Genomic DNA, 20,814 nt, shown 5'->3' on the forward strand with positions numbered 1-20,814 from the left:
TGTTAATATGTTTTACAGGTATTAACATTCACGAATGACGTTATATGTGCTCAATAATATTAAGAAAAAAATCTATTTGCAATAATCATTTACGCAAATTCACTTTTCAGAAGCTTTTTTATGTTTTTGACGACAGCAAGATCAAATTTCTTAAATTACTATTTGTTTTCCGCTGCAATTAATTCTACCGAGTGTTGGGGACACAGTTACAACGACAGGTTTCTGATTTCGACATGCTAACAAAGAAACATGAAACAATCCAAGACAGTTTAATTGTTTAAACACAATAATTTTTTATTTTTTCTGTAATACTCGTGTAGTAGCTAACGTACCAAACGTTTTATGAAGTGTACTGGAATGAGTTTAAAACTGGATTTAGAATAAGGACTTAAAGGCTTGCATGATAACAAGTATGACTCATATTGGTCAACATATTTTCGTGATAAAAATAAAAGTCTCAACTACATTCTTAATTAACAGATTCAGACAATAGCATTCCAACACCAACGCTTTCGACTAATTCAATTTAGACATCATGCCGCGTCTTTACGTAAACAGCTTTTTGTTGATTAGCTGTCAACAAGTATTAATAAATTCAAAATTTTAAAATACGCCAGGATTAGCTAGCATATTGCAAAATAGGTGTCAGTAAATATGTATTAGTTATTATATGTGTAGGACAAAAATTAGTAAATTTACCTGTTTTTAAAACCTTTAAAAAGTCAACAGACTGACAGTAGTTACATGGGTGAGTAGGACCCTTATATATTGTATATTTCTTTAGATTTCTTACACAAGGGGAAATTTTTGCCTAAAGATAAGAAAAAAGGTATCCAGGGAAACCCTAGGCAAGTTTTACCTAAGTTTTAACGATGTCATAGTAATTGAAAAAAATAAATAAAAACAAAAGGATTCCACAGCAACCGTTTAAATTTATTTTTAACGTTATAGTCAAGCATTCCTGACTTTTTTCTACGCAGTGAAGTTGCTAAAATTACAATCACTTCCGAAGAATTAGTATATATAACAATCAATTGGCATTGAAAAAAATAATTCTTAATTTGCATTTTTCCCTCCAAAATGTATAAAGATAATTTTAAAATAACTTTACTGATAATTTTAGGGTTAGCTATTACAGGTTATATCTTTTTCCTTAAAGCTTATATCTAGCATTGCGTCATGTGACAGTAGTGGTCTTAACGTTATTAAGGGTTGCGGTTTTACGGAACTTTATGATAAGAATTTCACTATAAAACCGTCGAGATTAAACTTTTTGAAAATCTGTAGGAGGAGAGTGATTATTAGAAAATGTAGTGAACATCGAGTATAACTATCTCGTACCCAGGACTAATATCTTTTGTATTATTTTTTCAGGATATATTGGTTGGAAACAAGGTTTTAATTAAAAAGGCTCATAATACTTTCATAGTATATAATACTATTAAATTGATTCTCTAAGAGAGATCAAAAGAAATTCCTTGTGAGCATCGAGCCATTAAATATTTAGAGATATATTGCATTAACGAATAGCAACTCCAAGCAGAAGAAAGAGGCTCTTGACAGGTAAGGTTGTTTGTACTATACGTAAATTATACTAAACCTTAAGGCGTGAGTATACAAAAAAGGTGTGATATTTTAAAATGCTTTTAATTCACCAAAACTTTATTTTGATATATTAATGTAGATATTTTTAGAAAGCCTATATGATTACCTATATAATGCTATAAAAATTATTAAGAAAAAATAAAATTTGAAGGTTTAATAGACACGAAAAAAAATGACCCCTCTCCTACAAATGCGATTTCTTTTACAAAACTAATAATTTCTCAAGTTTGCTGTTTGCTTTTTTGTGATCACAAGACATTGATCTAAAAACGCTTTTTTAATTTTTTCTTAATGTTTTTTACTTTTGGAGTTATTTAGTATTAAAAATTTTTTCCGCAATAACTCGCGTTCTACTCATTCCTCTCCACGCTAAGCGTGCTCTCCACCTCACATTCTTTATAGTTTTGTAAAAGAGATTTAAAACGTAAGTGATACTCTCTTAAAAATTTAACACTGTGAAAAAGAGCTTTTAAGTTTCTCACAGAAATCTTATACTTCTGCATAATAATTGATCACTATGATAACGACCATTTTGTTAACAGGTCTTTTTCACATCTTCTGTTTATGCTGCACGTGTTCGCTCACATTCGCAATTATACACAGTTGAGTATGGGTAAAACAAAAACAAACTGTAGAAACAAAAATCTGTTCGACTAGTGCTAGCTTGGCGATCGGCGGTAGAAACATTTTGCTTTAATCTTCTTTTAGCTGGCAGGTCAAATATTTTTGTTTTGGATTTTCTTCTTTTTTTTTGATGATATAAAAGCTTTATGACGATAGGACATTTTTATTCGCTGTTAACTTATAAACTGGTTTAGCCATGTTTTTCACAGTAAATTATATTCAGCTTTGGAAGACAAAAAAGAAAAAGAAAATATTCTTATGGGAAATAGGAGAAAAACTTCAAAATAATCTTGGGGGGATAATAATCTATTCTAAATACATTTTTTTAAAAATATTTTTGCACCATTTTAAAGCGCAGATCTTTTTTTATCTAATCACTGAAAAAAATTTTTTTTAGAAAAAAACCCATTTTTTTCGTATACTCACGCCTTAAAGACATAAACTAAAAAAACAATTAAGGTAGATTAAGTTGTATTTACCTCTTGACTATTTCACTTTTTCCATCAACATGAACACAATTTTTATACCTTAACTCTTTAAAAAAAATCATCCCTATACCAAATCATGATAAAAAATAGACAAAATATGGATGTTATTTATTTTAAGGATAATGCAATGCACGTTTCTCACTAGGCACTAAAGCTTTGTTTCCACTTAGCGGGCACTAACGCTAATGAGTGGTAATGAAATCCGCGGTAACTTTTTTTATAAATAAAAACTGCTTGTTAGCAAGTTATTGCTTTCTAGCGGTAATATTTTCATGATTGGTAACTTTTTATTCAAAATGGAATGAAATGTTGTTATCTGTTGAAAAGTGTAAGTATGAAAAAGAGATTAGACCAACTATTTGACCAATGAAAAAAACTTACTTATAATAAAACTTACTTGTAAAAATACTCTTTATCACCAAGTTGTAATTCAGGAAGAAGATTTAAAAAAATTAGCTACTTTTTTTTTTTTTCGTAAATGTCACGGACCCGAAATCGATGATCTCTCTTCTTCTTCTTTTTTCAATCATCATTCATAATCAAAAACTTGGGTTTGCTTTTATTATGAACAACTTCTCCTACTCTAAAGAATCCATTCTAAACTGAGAGATTACCGCTAGTTACCGCTTGCTAAAATGATACTGCTCATTACCGCTAGTTACCGTGTATCGGAAACCAAGCTTAATTCCCCGTTCCCTCTATACGGCTAATTCGCAATGCATTATGGTAGTTGTATTCCGCGAAAACGTAAACAAACCATTCGTAGTAACAAAAATGGCCGAACAAGTACACTTCATCCTTAATTCTACTCAAAACCAAAACGATATACAAAATTCTAATCAAGACAACAGTTTTTTTCAAAACTTGGGCTCTCCTGCAAGCATTGGCTCAAACTTTTCATCAAGTTCAAGCTTTTTATTGCAAGCTAAAAGTAAAGGAGGAGGGATAACTTGCTGTGTACCTCTCTGTCAAAACAACTCAAAGAAGAATCCAGACTTATCTTTTTATGTCATTCCTAAAGACTCAGAGCTTCGAAAGAAATGGCTTTTTATGATCAGTAGAAAGGATTTTGTACCTTCTACATCGCATAGAGTTTGCTCTGTTCATTTCACTGGTGGAAAGAAGACATATATGAACAATGTTCCCACAATAGTCCCAAAAACTATCAAACCAACAGCTAGCAAACCAAGAAAAACTCTCAACAGTACAAACTGTAAATTGCAACTATTTTCTCCTGTGAGGGCTACGACAAATGACATTGCTGCAGAATTATCTGTGGAGGAAGAGTTAAAACAAGAGTTGGAAAAATTGAGAGCCGAAATTAGTTGTATGAGAATTCATGAAAAGGAACTTGATCAAACTATTGAAAAACAACAAGCCACTATAAGTGACATAGCATTTTCAATTGACCGGTTTAAACACAATGAAGCACACTTTAAGTTTTATACCGGATTCGAATCTTATAAATTATAAATTAAAATATTATTATGTTGCTGTGCATGAAAGTGAAATAAAAGTGTGTTAGCTCAGGCAAAGTAATTCTGTTCCATTTTTCCTTTTGAAAAACTATTGTTTCCACATGTCGGTCAACTTTTGTATAAACAATAAAATCAATTTCATTGACTTGTGTTACTGCCATCACACCTTGACATTGGTGAAAATAATTATGTCTTTCTTTGAGTTTTGGCTTGCCATTCGATATTTGTAAAAAAAAATTTTTATCTTTGCATGCGTCAGAAATAGAGCAATCCTTTTTTGAATATGGGCACTTCACCTCAATCAATCGAGCATTCCCATTCAAAGTTGTTGCGCCATCAGGACTTGCACCTAACCACGGCCATTTTGGATTAATAACGAAACCACATTTTTCGACTTCAATATTTTTCTCGGTTTGATACCAGTTTAGAGCATTAACTTCATTTTCTAAGCCCCATTTGCAGGCCTCTGATGTAAAGTTTTTATTTTTATTTAGACATTTTTGTAATATGCTTTTTGGATGTATATTTTTTCTTCTATTTATAATAGATCCAAAATTGGATGATGTTATGCGTTTCTTTCTTTCTGTGTACCACATATCACATTTATACTGAGTACATGTGGATTTTTCTATGTCTCGAACTTGTTCGGCATTGACATGAATGAAATTGTTTACAAATGACTTTTGCTCATCTGATAACTCTGCTATTTCTGGTTCAAAGTCAAGAGCCTGCAAAAATAAATTAACTGTCGGACGTAATTTAACTGTTTCACTGTTTGTCTGTTCAAAATTAAATTCTTTTATAGATGTGTCATAAAATGATGATGGTTTATAGTCATTTCCTTGTAATAAATATGCCATTGAAGTTCCTTGCCCTATTTCAAATAAGTCTGTCGCTAATTTTTTGACTTTTTCGGTTGAGGGCTCATGTGCAAACAGTGGTGTAGAACAAAATTTTCTATTTCCTGTGACCAACGGTCTTTTGCGACTTTCATTTGTGTCTTTCGTAAGGTCTGCTTTCTCGAATGCCATTGCAGAAAATTTTATTGGTGCAGAATTTGCACTTTCTCCAGGTACATGCCATTTTTGTAACAAATCTGTGCATGTCTTGTCATCAGGGACAATTTTTAAGTCCAACTGTTTGTATTCAACCAATTGAAATAGAACTGCTGCGACATGCTTACAGCATCCTCCTGCTCCAGCTTTACATAAACATTTCGCATACAAAATATCACCACTTCTTTGACACAGGTGGACATAAACAGAATATTTTTCTCTTTTCATGGAAGCAGCTACAAAACATTTCACAAGAAAAGTTAATTTTTCAGCCATAACATTACTTTTAACTCTCACTTTCTTCACGTAGCTCTCCTTGAATAGTTGGTATCCAAGAATTTTATGCTTTGTAGCACCCTTCGGCTTGCTATCACAGCTATTTCCAAGAACTAAATATTGGTGAATTTTCTCCTGGGTGATCGAAGGCATAGCTGCAAGATCAGTTGACCATTGACTTATATCTTCGTGTGTTCTTTCCTCCACTTCTTCGTCCCTCTCGGCATTTGTTAATTCTTTAAAAACAGGTCTTGGTACCACACAAGAGCTTTGAGAAAAGCTAGGCCCAAGATCTGTAGAGCTTAAAATTATATCTAAATCTGTATCCTTATTTATTACTTCCATTTCGACTTCTTTCACTCCTAAAACCTCACTAACTAACAATATTTAAATGTTTACATCAATAACACGGGTTTTGGATAAGGGAGATAATGATTTTCTTGAGGCGATTTGAAAATTATCACAAACAATAACGGCTTTTTGTTATTATCGCCACAATAAAAAGAATGCTGTTATTTATTTACAAACTCTCGCTTCTGGGAGGGAAAACTGTAGAATACAACTACCATAATGCATTGCGAATTAGCCGTATAGAGGGAACGGGGAATTAACGCTTACTAGGCCCTAACTAACGATAGACTATTTACTAGATAGCAGAGCTAGTATTGGTAAGAAGACGTGTGATTGACTATCTTTGTCCCTTTTGGAGATTTTTGACGGCACTATCGCTGATGTATCTTTGTTATATAACGATACAAAAATGTAAACCAAGTCATACATACGATCATACTAACCAATATCTCTGATTGTAGAGCAAATATTTTAGTTCATTAATACAGTCTATATTTTTATAAAAGGACAAATATATCCCTTTTTTATAATGCGATAGCGTGTTCGGAATAAAATGAAACTGGTGCACTGTATAAGGAAATCATGCTAAACATGTCGTGATCTGGCGTACTTTTCTTGCGTACGTAGACAATAAAAACGGAGATTACCAGTATGACACTATATAATTTCGTAACTACAATATTTTAATCCTGTTTTTCTTTTGTCGTATTAATCTCAGGTAGTTTTTACTACTTATTTAATTTAATATCACTTTAGAAAACTTTGCAAAATTAGCGATTTGTTTCATGCTTTGGATTTTGATGAAGGAGGATTATCACTATGGCACTACGTATCTTCATTGCTACAATATTATAATTCTATTTTTTGTCTTAAAATCTCACGTAGGCTTCCACTACTTATGTAATGACTTATGGAAAAAGAGCTTATATGAAATAATCTTTTAGAATAAATGAAGGTCAAAAATTCTTTATTTTATTGGACGATCATCAAAATCCTTCAAATAATGTGTACTAAATATACTATGAAAATCATCCTTATATGCCAACAGTATGCATTTTAGTAATTGCTATTCTAGTGTTTGAAATCACTTTACACACGCCTAATGCCGTCACACATGGTTATTTTTCTAGTTTTGTAATAAATTTAAATGTTTTAAGTATTACTGCGGATAGGGCGTCAATTCTTGGTAGATTTATTCACTGGGTAGAAAGATTTATATTTTGTATAAAAAAATAATTTTAATTACTTCATTGGGATTGAAAATGACGTCATATTTGTAAGGAAGTTTCTTACTGTATCGATAAAGCAAAAAATCTGATTTCCTGAAATATCCATTTGAAGTCATTAAACTTTGCACAAGGTTAGAATTTATAAATGTTTGAGGTAAGGAAAATATTGAGATTAGAAATGACAATATTTTACTGAAACGATATTCCCTTTAAATCTGTTCTGTATTTTAGCCTTGTGACCCATATATCTTCTTGGCAACACCTTAGTAACCACCTAGTGATGGACATACATGTAATGAATTATGAATGTAACTAATACAAAATCGTACAACACTCATACATGCAAGTCAGCACATTATAAAATTTACAAAAAATTATACCTGTCCCAAAATTTTGATACCCCGCGAAAAGTATGAACATTTTTCAAATAGAATTTTTTTTTCATTACAAGTCCCAATGAAGGTTAGAAAAAGTTACAAAATTTCAGCACATATCACATGCTAAGAAAACTTTTGCCAGTCCAAGAGGCCGTCAGCATATTGTACCCCCCCCTTCCCCTTTCCTCCTCTCCTTAATGTGTACCAACGCAATATGTCTGCAACAATGTAATTACGCTAAACAGTGTAAAAACGAAGTAATCTGTGACAAAATGTGAACGCATTTCAGCACCTATTTTATAATATATATTGTTCTTAGATAAGCAAAGAGAAAAACAAAATGGCCACCAAGGCAAATTGGGATATTATGATATCCTACCATCATGCGTCTGGCAAGGAGTACATGAAAAGGATTAAAGAGTCATTATTAAAACAGGATTACTCTGTTTGGACTGATGAAGATCGAGTGTATGGAGATTTAGGTGCACGGATGGCAGAAGGCGTTGCAGGATCAAAATTGATCATTCTTTTACTTTCAAAGGGATATGAAGAATCTAAAAACTGTCAGAAAGAATACAACTTGGCCTGTGCGCAACACAAGAAAATTATCTGTGTAATAGTTGAGAAAGGTTATAAACCTCCAGCAGACCATGTGCTCAGTTTGATCCTGGGCAATAACATGTACTACCAATTATACAGAGGTGATGAAACAACTTTTCAAAATCTATTAAAAGACATCTCACAACAGCTATTAGGAGAAGGTATGTGCATTTCAGTTGTAGATTTAAAAACTGCAAAACTGTTTTATCGTTGTGTCATCTTGTGTATGGTTTGAAATACTAAAGGTCGTCGAAACTTTTAGTTAGCAAAACTTTGAGAATTTTTTTGATTACCTTTCCCCCGTCTTTGTTAGATTAAGGCAAAAAAAAATTACTACATTAGACCAATCCTTGTTTATTTCAAAAGAAGTTTATTTTTGAAGCAGGTTCAAATAAATCTGTAGCTGGCCAACACATAACAATCACAAATTGTGGATATTGTTAATGAGCCCTCAGCTAACGCATGTAAATTCAGTCTATTTTGTTACACTGAATTTGTTGAAATGCTAGATCTTTGCGTTTCTATTGAGTAACAGTGCATTTAATGATTGAATTTCCGCGCCCGAAGGCGTAGGAAATTCTTTAAAACCGTCGTTTTTTCTTTCGGAGCATTTTTTGAGAAAAAATCGACCCTGGGATTTCACGTTGGTCCGTCACAGATGTAAATTTCGTACTCAAGCTCCTTAACTACTGAGAAGTCTAGTATTGATGCTTCAGGCCAAAATTGGTATTTGTTTTCGACAAAATTTGACACAGTTAACAAAAAAAGTATGCTGAACATAATGGTGACATCAAAATTTTGATTTCTTGTTACCTAAATGTTATTTTAGGCTAAAATTGGTCTTAAAATTAAAACTACTTTATTTTTGACAAATTTTGGCACAATTAACAAAAAAGTATGCTGAACATGATGGTGACATCAAAATTTTGATTTCTTCTTACCTAAATGTCATTTCAGGCCAAAATTGGTCCAAAAATAAGAACTACTTTATTTTCAACAAAATTAGGCACAGTAAACAAATAAAGTATGCTGAACATGATGGTGACATCAAAATTTTGATTTCTTGTTACCTAAATGTTATTTTAGGCCAAAATTGGTCTTAAAATTAAAACTACTTTATTTTTGACAAATTTTGGCACAATTAACAAAAAAAGTATGCTGAACATGATGGTGACATCAAAATTTTGATTTCTTCTTACCTAAATGTCATTTCAGGCCAAAATTGGTCCAAAAATTAAAACTACTTTACTTTTAACAAAATTTGGCACAGTAAACAAATAAAGTATGCTAAACATGATGGTGACATCAAAATTTTGATTTCTTGTTACCTAAATGTCATTTTAGGCCAAAATTGGTCCAAAAATTAAAACTACTTCATTTTCAACAAAAATTGGCAAAGTTAACAAAAAAAGTATGCTGAACATAATGGTGACATCAAAATTTTAATTTTTGTCACCTAAATGCTATTTTAGGCTAAAATTGGTCCAAAAATTAAAACCACTTCATTTTCGGCTAAATCTGGCACAGTTAACAAATAAAGTATGCTGAAAATGATGATGGTACAAAAGTTTGGTTTTTGTCACCTAAATGTCATTTCAGGCCAAAATTTATCCAAAAATTAAAACTGCTTTATTTTCGACAAAAATTGACACAGTTAATAAAAAAAGTATGCTGAAAATGATGGTCACATCAAAATTTTGATTTTTTGTCAACTAATGCCGTTTAAGACCATCAACGTTTCAATCGCAAGACTTTCAACCATGAATGATAGGCTGTATTTTTTGTTAGCAATTTCTTTTAAAATGTGAGTTTATTATGACACGTTTCGTTTTGTTTGCGTTTGTTCTAAGATATAATGTCACTGATGGGCTTTATCTTCAGAGGTTCATGCACCAAACCCCTTCAAATGTTTGGCACAATAACACAACGAATTAGCAGGTTTTCATCAAATATTTTTTGGTAGCGCTCGGAAATTCTTAGAGCCCCCAGGGCTTCTTGTTTAGTTTAGATTTCTAGGGTTGTTTTAACTTTTTTGCTTTTATTTATTTTCTTATTTTTGATAGCTCCAGTAAAGACTGAGCCCATTTTGAAGTAAGTGTCACAAATTTTACAAAAATTCTACAATGAAAAAAAATATTCTGTTTGTCATGTTTTGTTTTGTTTTGTTTTTGTTTTTTATCTCTATCTATTAAACCAGGAAAATTTCCTAAAAGTATATAAATTTAACGATAACGTCTTTCTTTCGTATTTTTGAAATTTAATTACTAAATCTATTCTTGTTAAAAGTTCTAGATATAAGTATGTAGTAAACGAAATCACTACATAATACATCAGTAAAAGAAATTTTGAATAATAAAAGATCTTCTTTAAAAACATAATAATAGCAAGGAAAATGATTTTAGAAAACTGACATTATACTGCCTTATAAATCGGGATAAAAAGACATTAGGCGACATCATGTAAGGCAGATTATACATTCGCACCTTGTCGCCGATTGTTTATATCAATGAAATTTTAATTCAGCGGATTTGTTGATGATTCAGTAAAAGATATTTTATATGCTAAAACACTTCCTATAAAAATGTAATAATATTAATAATAATGATTTTACAAGGCTTACTTTATTCTACGCTTATAAAGTCAGTAAAAAAAGATAATTAGTTAATTAAAACTAATCATAAACAACTCTTTAATTTGCATCTACTTTAAACTGCTCGTTGTCTATTATATCATTTATCAGAATTAAAGAGTTTTTTTACCGTTTTTACAACAGTAATATAGACTCATGATTAATATCATAAAGTGCTAGTTGGTGGTCCGTGGAAAAATCCCCGGGTTCGGTCCTTTTAATACCTAACTGCGTGTGTGTCAATACATGCGGTACCGTTTTGTGTGACAGACAGACAGACAGACGTATACGGGTATTATAATATAGATACAGAAATATAAAGTTCGTTGACAAATATTTTAAAATATTAGCTTCCAACTATATTTTTAATTTTAGTTTTTGGATGTATAAAGACAAAGAAGAAAATATCATTGTTAAGTTTCATAATAAAAACTTAAAAACCGTTCAGAGAATTACTATACAACAGGACGGTAGTGATACCAAGGTAGAACTGAAAGAATCATCAGACTTTCATGAAGAAATGAGAGACAATAAGCTTGTGTTAACAATATATAAGACAGCTGCTACCCGGTACATCTTAAAACTTGTCATATCGTTGCTGGACATTGATGGAAATAAAAAGATTCTTGAAGTAGACAGTAAGTAGTAACTAAATAGGTTTTTAATTTTTTTAAAAAAAAATTGTCTTAAAAATTTTATTCGTCACTGTCATTACTATTTGTAGATGTCAACATTGCCTGCGCTCACAAGTATTACAACAAAGAAAGTAAATTTTCTCTCCATACACATAATAGTGACAAAGTTGCAGCATATATCAAGTCAATTATCAGCACCCCTGTTCTTGAAACTAACATTCAGCTGTTCTGTTGTGGAGAAGTATATGAAAAATGTAGAAACGAATACTTAAGATTTTCAAGAAATTATGTTAATGAAAACTGCACATCCAACAATGCCTTTCTAAAAGAAGCTGTCCAATTTCCACCACCAATGGTAAATGAAGAGATTTCCAGCTTTGCATTTCGACTAAAGTCAATTCTCAGTGAAATTGGGCACGTGTTTGTGATCTTCACACATTACAATGCCACGGACAATCTGAGACTTCTAAATTTAAATACTTATTGTGATCGTGTTCAAGATTATAAACACAGACTTTTGCTGCTCCATCCATCTCAAAATACCTTCGTCAACATAAGATACACTAAAACTACTAGTGGGTCAATCATTGAGGAAGAATTTCAAAATGGTGAGGTAGATATCAAACATTTGTTTGCAATCAATCAACAATTTATCTCTGATAGTACATCCAGATTTATAAATGTTGTTGCTGCACCAAATTTCCGAAAGTTAGAGAACATCGACGTTTGTGCAAACTGTCAATTGTTAGATGAGCCTATTTTCTCGGACGACACAAAGGTTCAAAATTTCCTTCTATCTCTGGGATTAACAAGAAAAGATCTTGATCACAAAAGCAAAGAGCAGTACATGAACATATTGGGTCAAGCAATGTGTTTCATGGCTAGTAGGGAAACTGTGAACACTGTTCCAACAATCAAAGATGATATCCATGGGAAAATATGCACTGTTCTATTGTCATCTGAGCAGTCAAATATTTTTTTTAACGAATCTAAAAAGAAAATTATTGTTGGACCATTAGGAAGTGGTAAATCGGTTCTTGCTTTATCTCATCTAAAACAACTTTACGAATGTTGTGAAGGAAAATGCACAATATACTATGTCATGTGGAGTGACAAAACAATACTGCTGAAAGGTATTGAAAAATTTGTCTCAAAATTTCAATGCAACAAAAATATCACTTTGAAAGTAAAGAATGCAATTGAATTAGCAAAAGAGCTCAATCTCTTTAAACTTCCAACCTTATCCCAATTATTACTGTTGTTGTTAAAGAAACACGGTGGTATGTCATTTCATTTTATAAGTGACGAAGTTGATGGAGCGATGTTTGACAATCAAGAAGCTTTATCGCTGAAGCAGATTTTGGAGAGGGAAGTGGCTTTAAAGAATTCCATGATTGTGTTGTTTCTGCAATCTTTGGAAAAGCACAGGATATTGGTTTTATCTGGAGAATCAAAAGGCCATGATAAATACAAGTACGAAGAAGCTGGTATGCGTGTGTTTTACCTCAATAAATCAATGCGAACAACGAAGAAAAATTTTAACTTCTTGGTACAATTTGAGAAGAAAATTTCCGGGATTGAATCAGTTATCAAACATCCTGTTCAGGACAAAAATCATGAAATATCATCAGCAAAATCTGGAACGACCAGCTCTACCATTCAACAAAATTCAAAGCAGCGTAAAGTCTTAGAAATTAAGAATTCACAAGTAGAATCAGCCGAAGAAAGTAAAAAGATTTTTGAAGAACCAGTGGATATAGAGGAAATTGCAGCTGCCTCACATTATCCAGATGTTTCTGAAGATATCAAAACCCTAACCAAAGTGAAATGCAACTCTGCGCAAGAAGTTGGACATAACATTGAAGGTACAAAGCCAATACTGATACATCTTAATTATGAAAATGAAACAGAAGAAAAAAGTATTGTCATGTTAGCTCTCTCGTTGGAACACTATCTAGATCGTGTTAATATTAAACGTTTATTTTTTCATAACACTGTGGAACAAATGATCACGTTTCGAAAAGTTTTGGATTTAATCAGAAGGGATTATTTTGTTTATAACAAACAAACTGAATGGAGTGTCATCGACCGCTGCAATAAAGTGTGTGATCTTCCTGCAGACGTGGGTTATAATATAATAACCGACGTACACGGTAGTAGAGGAACAGACTTTTGTGAAACCGTATGTGCTATTGACGTAAATGACACTATGTTGCGACACAAGACGTTAGAAGGCATGTCCAGAGTAACTGAACGCCTGATAATTGTTTGCGCGTGTAACATACAGTCTGCTACTACAAATTCATCAACTGGACATATCATTAAAGATCTGTTACCAGAGTACCTAAATGAGGTTTCTGTTGAATGTTGCAAGAATTCAAACGAAAATTACATTGAAACACAAGTTAATGACAGAAAATCGATAGGATATGTAAATACAAATTCGCGTAGATTCAAAAATCTCATGGAACGGATAAAGAAAATTGAATATAAAAAGAATGAATCAGATGTGCATGATTTCGCGCGAGTTATACGTAAAAAGTAAATATATCTTTTTATTTATTTGAAGTATAAGCGAATTACCAGCAGGTATAATTTTTAATCAGAACTGCAAAATGTCTTCTAAACTTGTTTTTAGTACACTTTTATGCTTGCATCTAATTTTTAGTTTCCAGCCTCCAACAATCAATGTGAGCTGCAATTTTTCAAACGACAATTCCTGTACAATTAATTGGAATGAGGAAGGATATCGTTACGTAATTGAAATGGAAAACGACAGATCACAATGGCAGAACGTAGAACATATCATCACGTTTGGTGGATGTGTTATCAATAATTTAGTTGTTGGAAATAAATACAAGTTTCGTGTTTTGGCTAGTAACGACTCTGGTCACGCTCAAAGTGTTGTATCGTATCGACATGTGTAAGTTTTTTTTTGCGGCTTTACTATTGGTTTTCTAAAGGTATGGTTATTTTTATTTCATTGGGTACTTCATTTTTTATTTCTAGAAACAATCTTCCATCAACTCTTGCAGATATGTCTATCACTTTTAAAGGTAAGTTATCACGAAACTGAAATGATATATTTTTGACCTCATTTTAATCATAGTGCTTGTGAAACATTTTAATTTTTATTAATCACCGAAAAACGTTCTTAGTGTCCAAAGTTAAATATGAAATTTCTCTATGGTGAAATGTTAACTTTGCTACTATTATTTTTCCTTGAGTTGATAGGATATTTTGTATATCCAGTGCAGCTTTCTCCTGGTAAACAGAAGCAAAAAAGATTTACATGTTATCAAACTGTAATTGTATTGAAAAATCTTTTTTTTTTTAATTTAATCAAATCTCTTTTCTTTGAAATGCTTTGAAAATATAAAATTAAAATAATCCAGCATTACGAAATCAAAGATGCACTAGAGATCTATAGTTTATTCTCAAGGTAATTTTTTTTGGTGAATAAGAATCTTCAATTTTCTCGACAATTATATGTAGTTTAATCGAACTTTAGAAAATTGAACTAAAACGTTACTCTTGAATCAAGCGGGTTTTTTATTACAATTACGACCTCTACTATAAAGTTGGCTCCCTATACTTTAACAAAAGCAAACGGAAAATAATCAAGGTATTTTTTTAATCCTGTTTGGTTGATAGGCTCCTTTTTCTCTTTCACATAAAGTGTGGCAAATTAAAAAACAGTAAAAAAATGATTTGATCCAGCATAAAAAAAATTAATAATTTTTCTAATTGCATTTTCAAAGAGGTAGGAATGAAAATTATTTTTTTTGCGTGGTATTAATTAAAATTATTGGGGTAGTAATTGGGATAGCGGCTGGGGTAGTTAAATCGTATAATCGAAGCGTATATTTTGTAAATATACATTGTAGATTCAATTTTACTGTAATACTCTTTGAATTGGGTGTAAAGTTGTTAAACAAAAGTTTTACCTGTACATTTAGTTCACAATGCGCAGCTCCGCAATATTTATATGTTGCAGGATAATGCAGATCTTATGCCTTCGCAAAATTTGGCCACCGTGTCAAATTGATCACTATTAAAAAAAGATGGGCAATGTTGAACAGTCCGGCTCCTAAAGGATAGTTACCAAACTTGTCCTTGGGAACTGTTAGGCTTTTTATAGTTGGACGGCCTAGTATAATACAGGCCATTATCCATAGCCTTAAAGGTTTGAGTATACGGGTTGTGAAGTAGTGAAATTCTTATGAAGCTATAGCCTCGTTTCCATACTATTTCAATATTGTAAAGAGAATTTCATGCGAAGAAAATTTGTCATCAGGACCGGGGAAAAGCCTCCTTTCCAAGTTATTTATATTTAACCGTAATGGCTGGCCTCAATTCCATGTTATTTAGTCATTGACACGAGAACATCATAACCAAAAGATTTGCTGCAAGAGCCTTCTTTTCAAGTTATTAGCAACCTTACGAAACAAGAACGGGAGCATTTGCGACGGAGAAAATACTATTATTTTTTCAACGAGCATGTACAGATCAGGACAATCCCACAAAACAAGGTTGACATTTTCCCTTCGATTTGAAAAGAACCATTTTGAGCTTGTGGATAGAGCGTCAAGTATTTAAGAAAGTAAAAATGTGATATGGAAGTATTACTGATAAGAGTACACAGAAACAGCTTATATGAGTTTTTCCCTAAATTGTGTCACTTTTTTTGCATTTTTTTGATAGTTGCCATGGTTTTATTTCATATTGTAACTTTCGTTTAACTTTTCTTAAGCAATTATTGGCGCGTTTTGCGTACAACGGGATTTCATGAAAAGTTATTGTCAACATTGTTGCAGATAGTGCCGTATTTTGTAAAAGTCTCTACTTACACTTGAAAATTATCGCTAATAGAAACAATTCAGTGCAAATCTTATGGGACGGTTTTCATCTGCAAAACTTATCAGTGGCAAAGGAAAGCACATAATGATCTGGTCTGTAGAATGAAACTACCATCAAAAACACCACCCTAAACACTACCCCAACTTCATTCTCAGGCCCCCTATTTGCTTTCTTATATTGGGACGGCGCGAACAGGAATGGGTCTTGAGGACGAGGTTGGGATACCCCATGTTTTCAAATAACCGATCGCGTGTCAGTGAAACATCTTTGAAAATATTCGTGCAGACGAAATCGAATATATTGAGTACAGTCGTTCTATTTTTATCACTATATCATACTCAACCAAAACGAATATGTTTCATTCAACAAATAATTTTGATAAAATCCGGTCGTGTGAGGTTAGAGAAAATTTAATTTTGATAAAAGTAGCAGCTAGTTTTTATTATACATTATTTTTTTTCATGAGAAACCCGTTTACAATTAACGGAGTATTTACTAAGAGCTGTGTACCTAAGTCTCGTGTTCTTTAGAACTTGTTCTTATAAATAACCGATCGCGTGTCTAAAAACAATCTTTGAAATATTCGTGCAGACGAAATCGAATATATTGAGTACAGTCGTTCTATTTTTATCACTATATCATACTCAACCAAAACGAATATGTTTCATTCAACAACGAGTTCTGATAACAACAGGATGTGAATAAGGTGAGAAAGGTTTTTCACTAATCGTTAAAAAACTCTCGAAAGTTTCATTTTAAAAATATTTTGTGTAGAAATATTAGTTTAACGATACAATACTTTTTTAAAGAAACCTAAAAAAAATTTTATGATTTCTATCGTACAAATTTTTAAATTAAAAAATTAAATTTCTGAATGGTAGCTAAATTACTTTCAACGGTGTGAGAAAAAATATCGCTCGTATTTTTTGTTATTATGCAATAAATTATTTTTTCGACATAAAATTTTGTACCGAAGATTTAAATTATCTTATGTCACTAAACTTGTTCTTTTTATGAAACCGTTGTGTGATAAAGAATGTATTAGTTAAACAAAAATGTTGATGTCATCATGATTTAGACAATTGATTTTGTGTTTCTAATTTTTCTCCATTTGCAAATTATCCCATACATGATGACGTCATTAAATTAGTGTTATTACAATTTTAATTTCATCGATATTTTTTTGTCGCTACGAACAAATTATCTCAAAATATTTTTTGTTTAAGAATTTCCACTTGCGCAAATTAATCCGATGATATCAAAATAATATACTCGAAATTCGTTTGTTCTTATATTTATTTTTGTGTTTTTATAATTATTTGTGAATGTTTAATATATTAACATTCTTTTTTCACTATTTTTATGTTTATAAAATGTTTAATCTATTACAATAAGAAGAAACATCTTAAAATCGATGTCATGAATTTTTCGTTAGTGTATTTCATTAATTTATAAATTTATAATTTTTATTCATTTATTATTTTATTTTTAGATATCGTGAAAATTATTAAATCTAACGATATCGAGAAACTGAAAAAATTACTATCCATTCATCCAAACATCGTTCACATGAGAGGTAACTATGAATTCACACCATTGTTGTGGACAGTACGTTGCACCGACAATACATCAATGGTGGAAATACTCATCTCATATGGGAGTGATGTTTGGGCGGAAGATAGATGGAAACGAAACAGTTATCATTTGGCTGCAATTGAAAATCGTCACACAATATTAGATATGTTATGTCGACATGATGTAACAAACATCAACCGTGGAGATGTTAACAACGTCACACCATTACATTATGCTGCAATGAATGGTCACATCTCATGTGTTGATGTTTTGTTGCGTCATGAAAATATTGATGTGACAATCAAAGATGGAGGTGGAAACACAGCTTATGATTATGCTGGATGGATGAATGGACAAAAGCGGGAAATAATAAGACGAAAAATAAAAGAATACAAAGTGAGTTATTAAGTTTATTTAATAAATTAGAAAGAAGAATAAATTTGTATTTTATTTTAAGTTTGTCATATTAAGACATAAAAATGATTAAAATATTTAAATGATAAAAGATAGGAAAAAATAGGAAGGAATGATTGGTTTGTAAGCAGAGTAAAATATTTTAACAACATTTTTAAAATAATTTAAAATACAATTAGATGTGATAATTTTGGTTTAAGTAGATGAAAAAGATGAAACAAAATGTTGAACAAAAACATGTAGTTATAAAAAAATAATTTGAATACTAAGTAAAATAAAACTTCGTACCCAGACCTCTATCAACTGGATGAAACGAGAATAAACAATTAAACAGCTAGTTATGTTATATATGTTACGAGTTTTTTTCAATGTTTTTAAATATTTTTTCAGCAAAGAAGGAGGAGATAAATGTCCCAGGACAAAATAACAATCAGGGCACCAGGTGAGATAATTTTTAAAATGTTTAAAAATTATGCGGTATTGTAATTTTAACAATCTATTTAAGTTTAAGTTACTTCGAAAATTTTCACATTTTTTTATGATATTAGAAACTTTTATTTTTTAGATGACGAACAAGTTTGCAGTTAAATTTTTTATTCTATTTATATTAGTCATTTATATATATTAATATGTTATACATATATATATTTATTTTAAATATATCTTTTTGTATATATGTCTATAATAAATTATTGCAAATATGAATCCATGTTGTTTTTAGTTTTATATTATTTATTATTTTTATATATATTTATACTTTATTTATATTAGAACAAATTTATAAGAACAATGAAGCTGGAAGTGGCTGAAAAATAAGAACAAAGGGAAAGGCTGAAGTTTTAATTTTGTGTTCTTAGCGCAAAAAATGGCAAATTACAGAATAAAATGATTTTAAGTAGTTTATCAGATTGTGTCTGACAGATTTATCTGATTTGAAAAAATCTTTTTTGTAGTCACAATCTGAAAAGTTACAAAGTTTTAACTTTTTAGATTTTAAACAGAAATTTTATTGAACTTTTAAAAGGGGAAAAAGGTTATGGAACATAAAAACTCCGCCGTACAAAAACAAAGGGTGAGAAGGCGAAGGTAATCGTCCAAATTTGTGACAAATTAGAAATGAAACAAAGTCTTCTCTTTCACTGTGTTCGTTGTTTTTGCCTTTCCAGTAAAACAGGTATTTCGATTGCGGCAGCCTTTTCGAGGTGAGAAGCCATGTTAAAAAGAGAAAAAAATATTTGCGACATCTGACACAAATGTAAACTTTAGAATGTGATATAATTAATGAGAAAACTCTTCAGAGAAAATCTGGTAATGTAAAAGACGCCGCTCTTGGATTAACATGTAATTAAAAATCAGCGTGAAGACAAATTTCATCGTTCTTATAACGCATTTTTTAGCAAAAACATTAGAATTAAATTTAATTTTTACCAATCGTACAATTCCTTTCTTTCACACTGTCTATAGTAAAGGTGATCAGAATTTTTATTAGCAGAATTTTCAGCTATTCTCTGACCTTCCTTGTGAATCCACTCATTTATATATAGCATTGTGTTATATCAAGTATTTTTATATACCTCTTTATGTATGAGTTCGGGTGAGTTTTATAAAATGTATTTGATTTGATTTTGATTTACGGTGGAACAATTTTTGTTCGATTTTTTTCGTATCATGGAAAGATACATGTTCTAAGTCACGTGGTTTTGCTGCATCAAAATTGTCTCGTTCCCAACTAAAAAGGTTTGACTGCTATATTTTACGTGGCGTAATGAAACTCTCACATAGCTATAGCCTCGTTTCGATATGATTTCATTATTGCAAAGAAATCTTCATACGGAGAAAATTTCTTTGCCTCCTTTCTAAGTTATTTACCTTTAAAAATTAATTGCTAGTCTCGTTTCCATGCTTTTTTCGTAATTATAACCAGAAGATGTGCTGTGGAGAGCTTGCAGAGACGAAGACTTTTTTCAAGTATTTGTTTACATATAAAATTATCGCTAATATTTATTTATTTATTTATTCATAAGGAATACTTATACAGGATTTTTCCATTCAAAATTAGTAAAATATACAAAATATATATAATTACAAAATTTCTGTTCTTCCATGGGTCCTGTTTCCCAGCCCTCCAAAAATAGTAATAAATTTAAAATAATAACTAAAAATGTGTTAGTAAAAATTAATATTTACAAATTAAAAATCTCTTCATATAATTTTTACAAAATCTTCTATTGATGTCGAAGCACGTATTTTCAGAAGAAGCTCGTTGAGAGTTTATGCGCAAATAAATAAGAAACTTTTTCTACTAGATTTTAGCTTAATCTTAGGAAGTCGTAGTAAATGATTTTTATTTCTTGTGTTGTTTGTCATTTTTTCGAAATAATTTACAAAGGTTTCACACACGTCTCCATGAACACACTTGAAGACTTGAAGGCAAAGACGTTTCCTTAACAGATCTTGAAAAATAGAAACCATCTTGTCCGAATCTAATGGGACGGTTTCCATCTACAAAACTTGTCAGCGCCAAAGTAGAGCATATAATTATCTGGTCTGTAAAATAAAACTATCTCCCCAAATACAACTTATTTTTTCAATAACCCGATAAAAACATCCCGCTTAGC

General features: G+C 31.2%; 1 protein-coding gene across 1 annotated transcript; it reads left to right on the top strand.

The window, feature by feature from the left end:
* The first annotated feature begins 256 nt into the window (after positions 1 to 256).
* LOC130629485 (uncharacterized) lies at positions 257 to 20,286 on the top strand. The gene is made up of 11 exons (XM_057442705.1): positions 257 to 748; positions 1,375 to 1,563; positions 7,803 to 8,244; positions 10,147 to 10,174; positions 11,088 to 11,350; positions 11,437 to 13,888; positions 14,016 to 14,270; positions 14,357 to 14,403; positions 17,700 to 18,178; positions 18,587 to 18,638; positions 18,762 to 20,286. The coding sequence occupies exons 3-10, from the start codon at positions 7,824 to 7,826 to the stop codon at positions 18,602 to 18,604; spliced, it is 3,963 nt and encodes a 1,320-aa protein (XP_057298688.1). The 5' UTR covers positions 257 to 748; positions 1,375 to 1,563; positions 7,803 to 7,823; the 3' UTR covers positions 18,605 to 18,638; positions 18,762 to 20,286.
* The last annotated feature ends 528 nt before the right edge of the window (positions 20,287 to 20,814 follow it).

This window comes from Hydractinia symbiolongicarpus, chromosome 2 (assembly GCF_029227915.1).
Source record: "Hydractinia symbiolongicarpus strain clone_291-10 chromosome 2, HSymV2.1, whole genome shotgun sequence".
Lineage (NCBI taxonomy): Eukaryota > Metazoa > Cnidaria > Hydrozoa > Anthoathecata > Hydractiniidae > Hydractinia > Hydractinia symbiolongicarpus.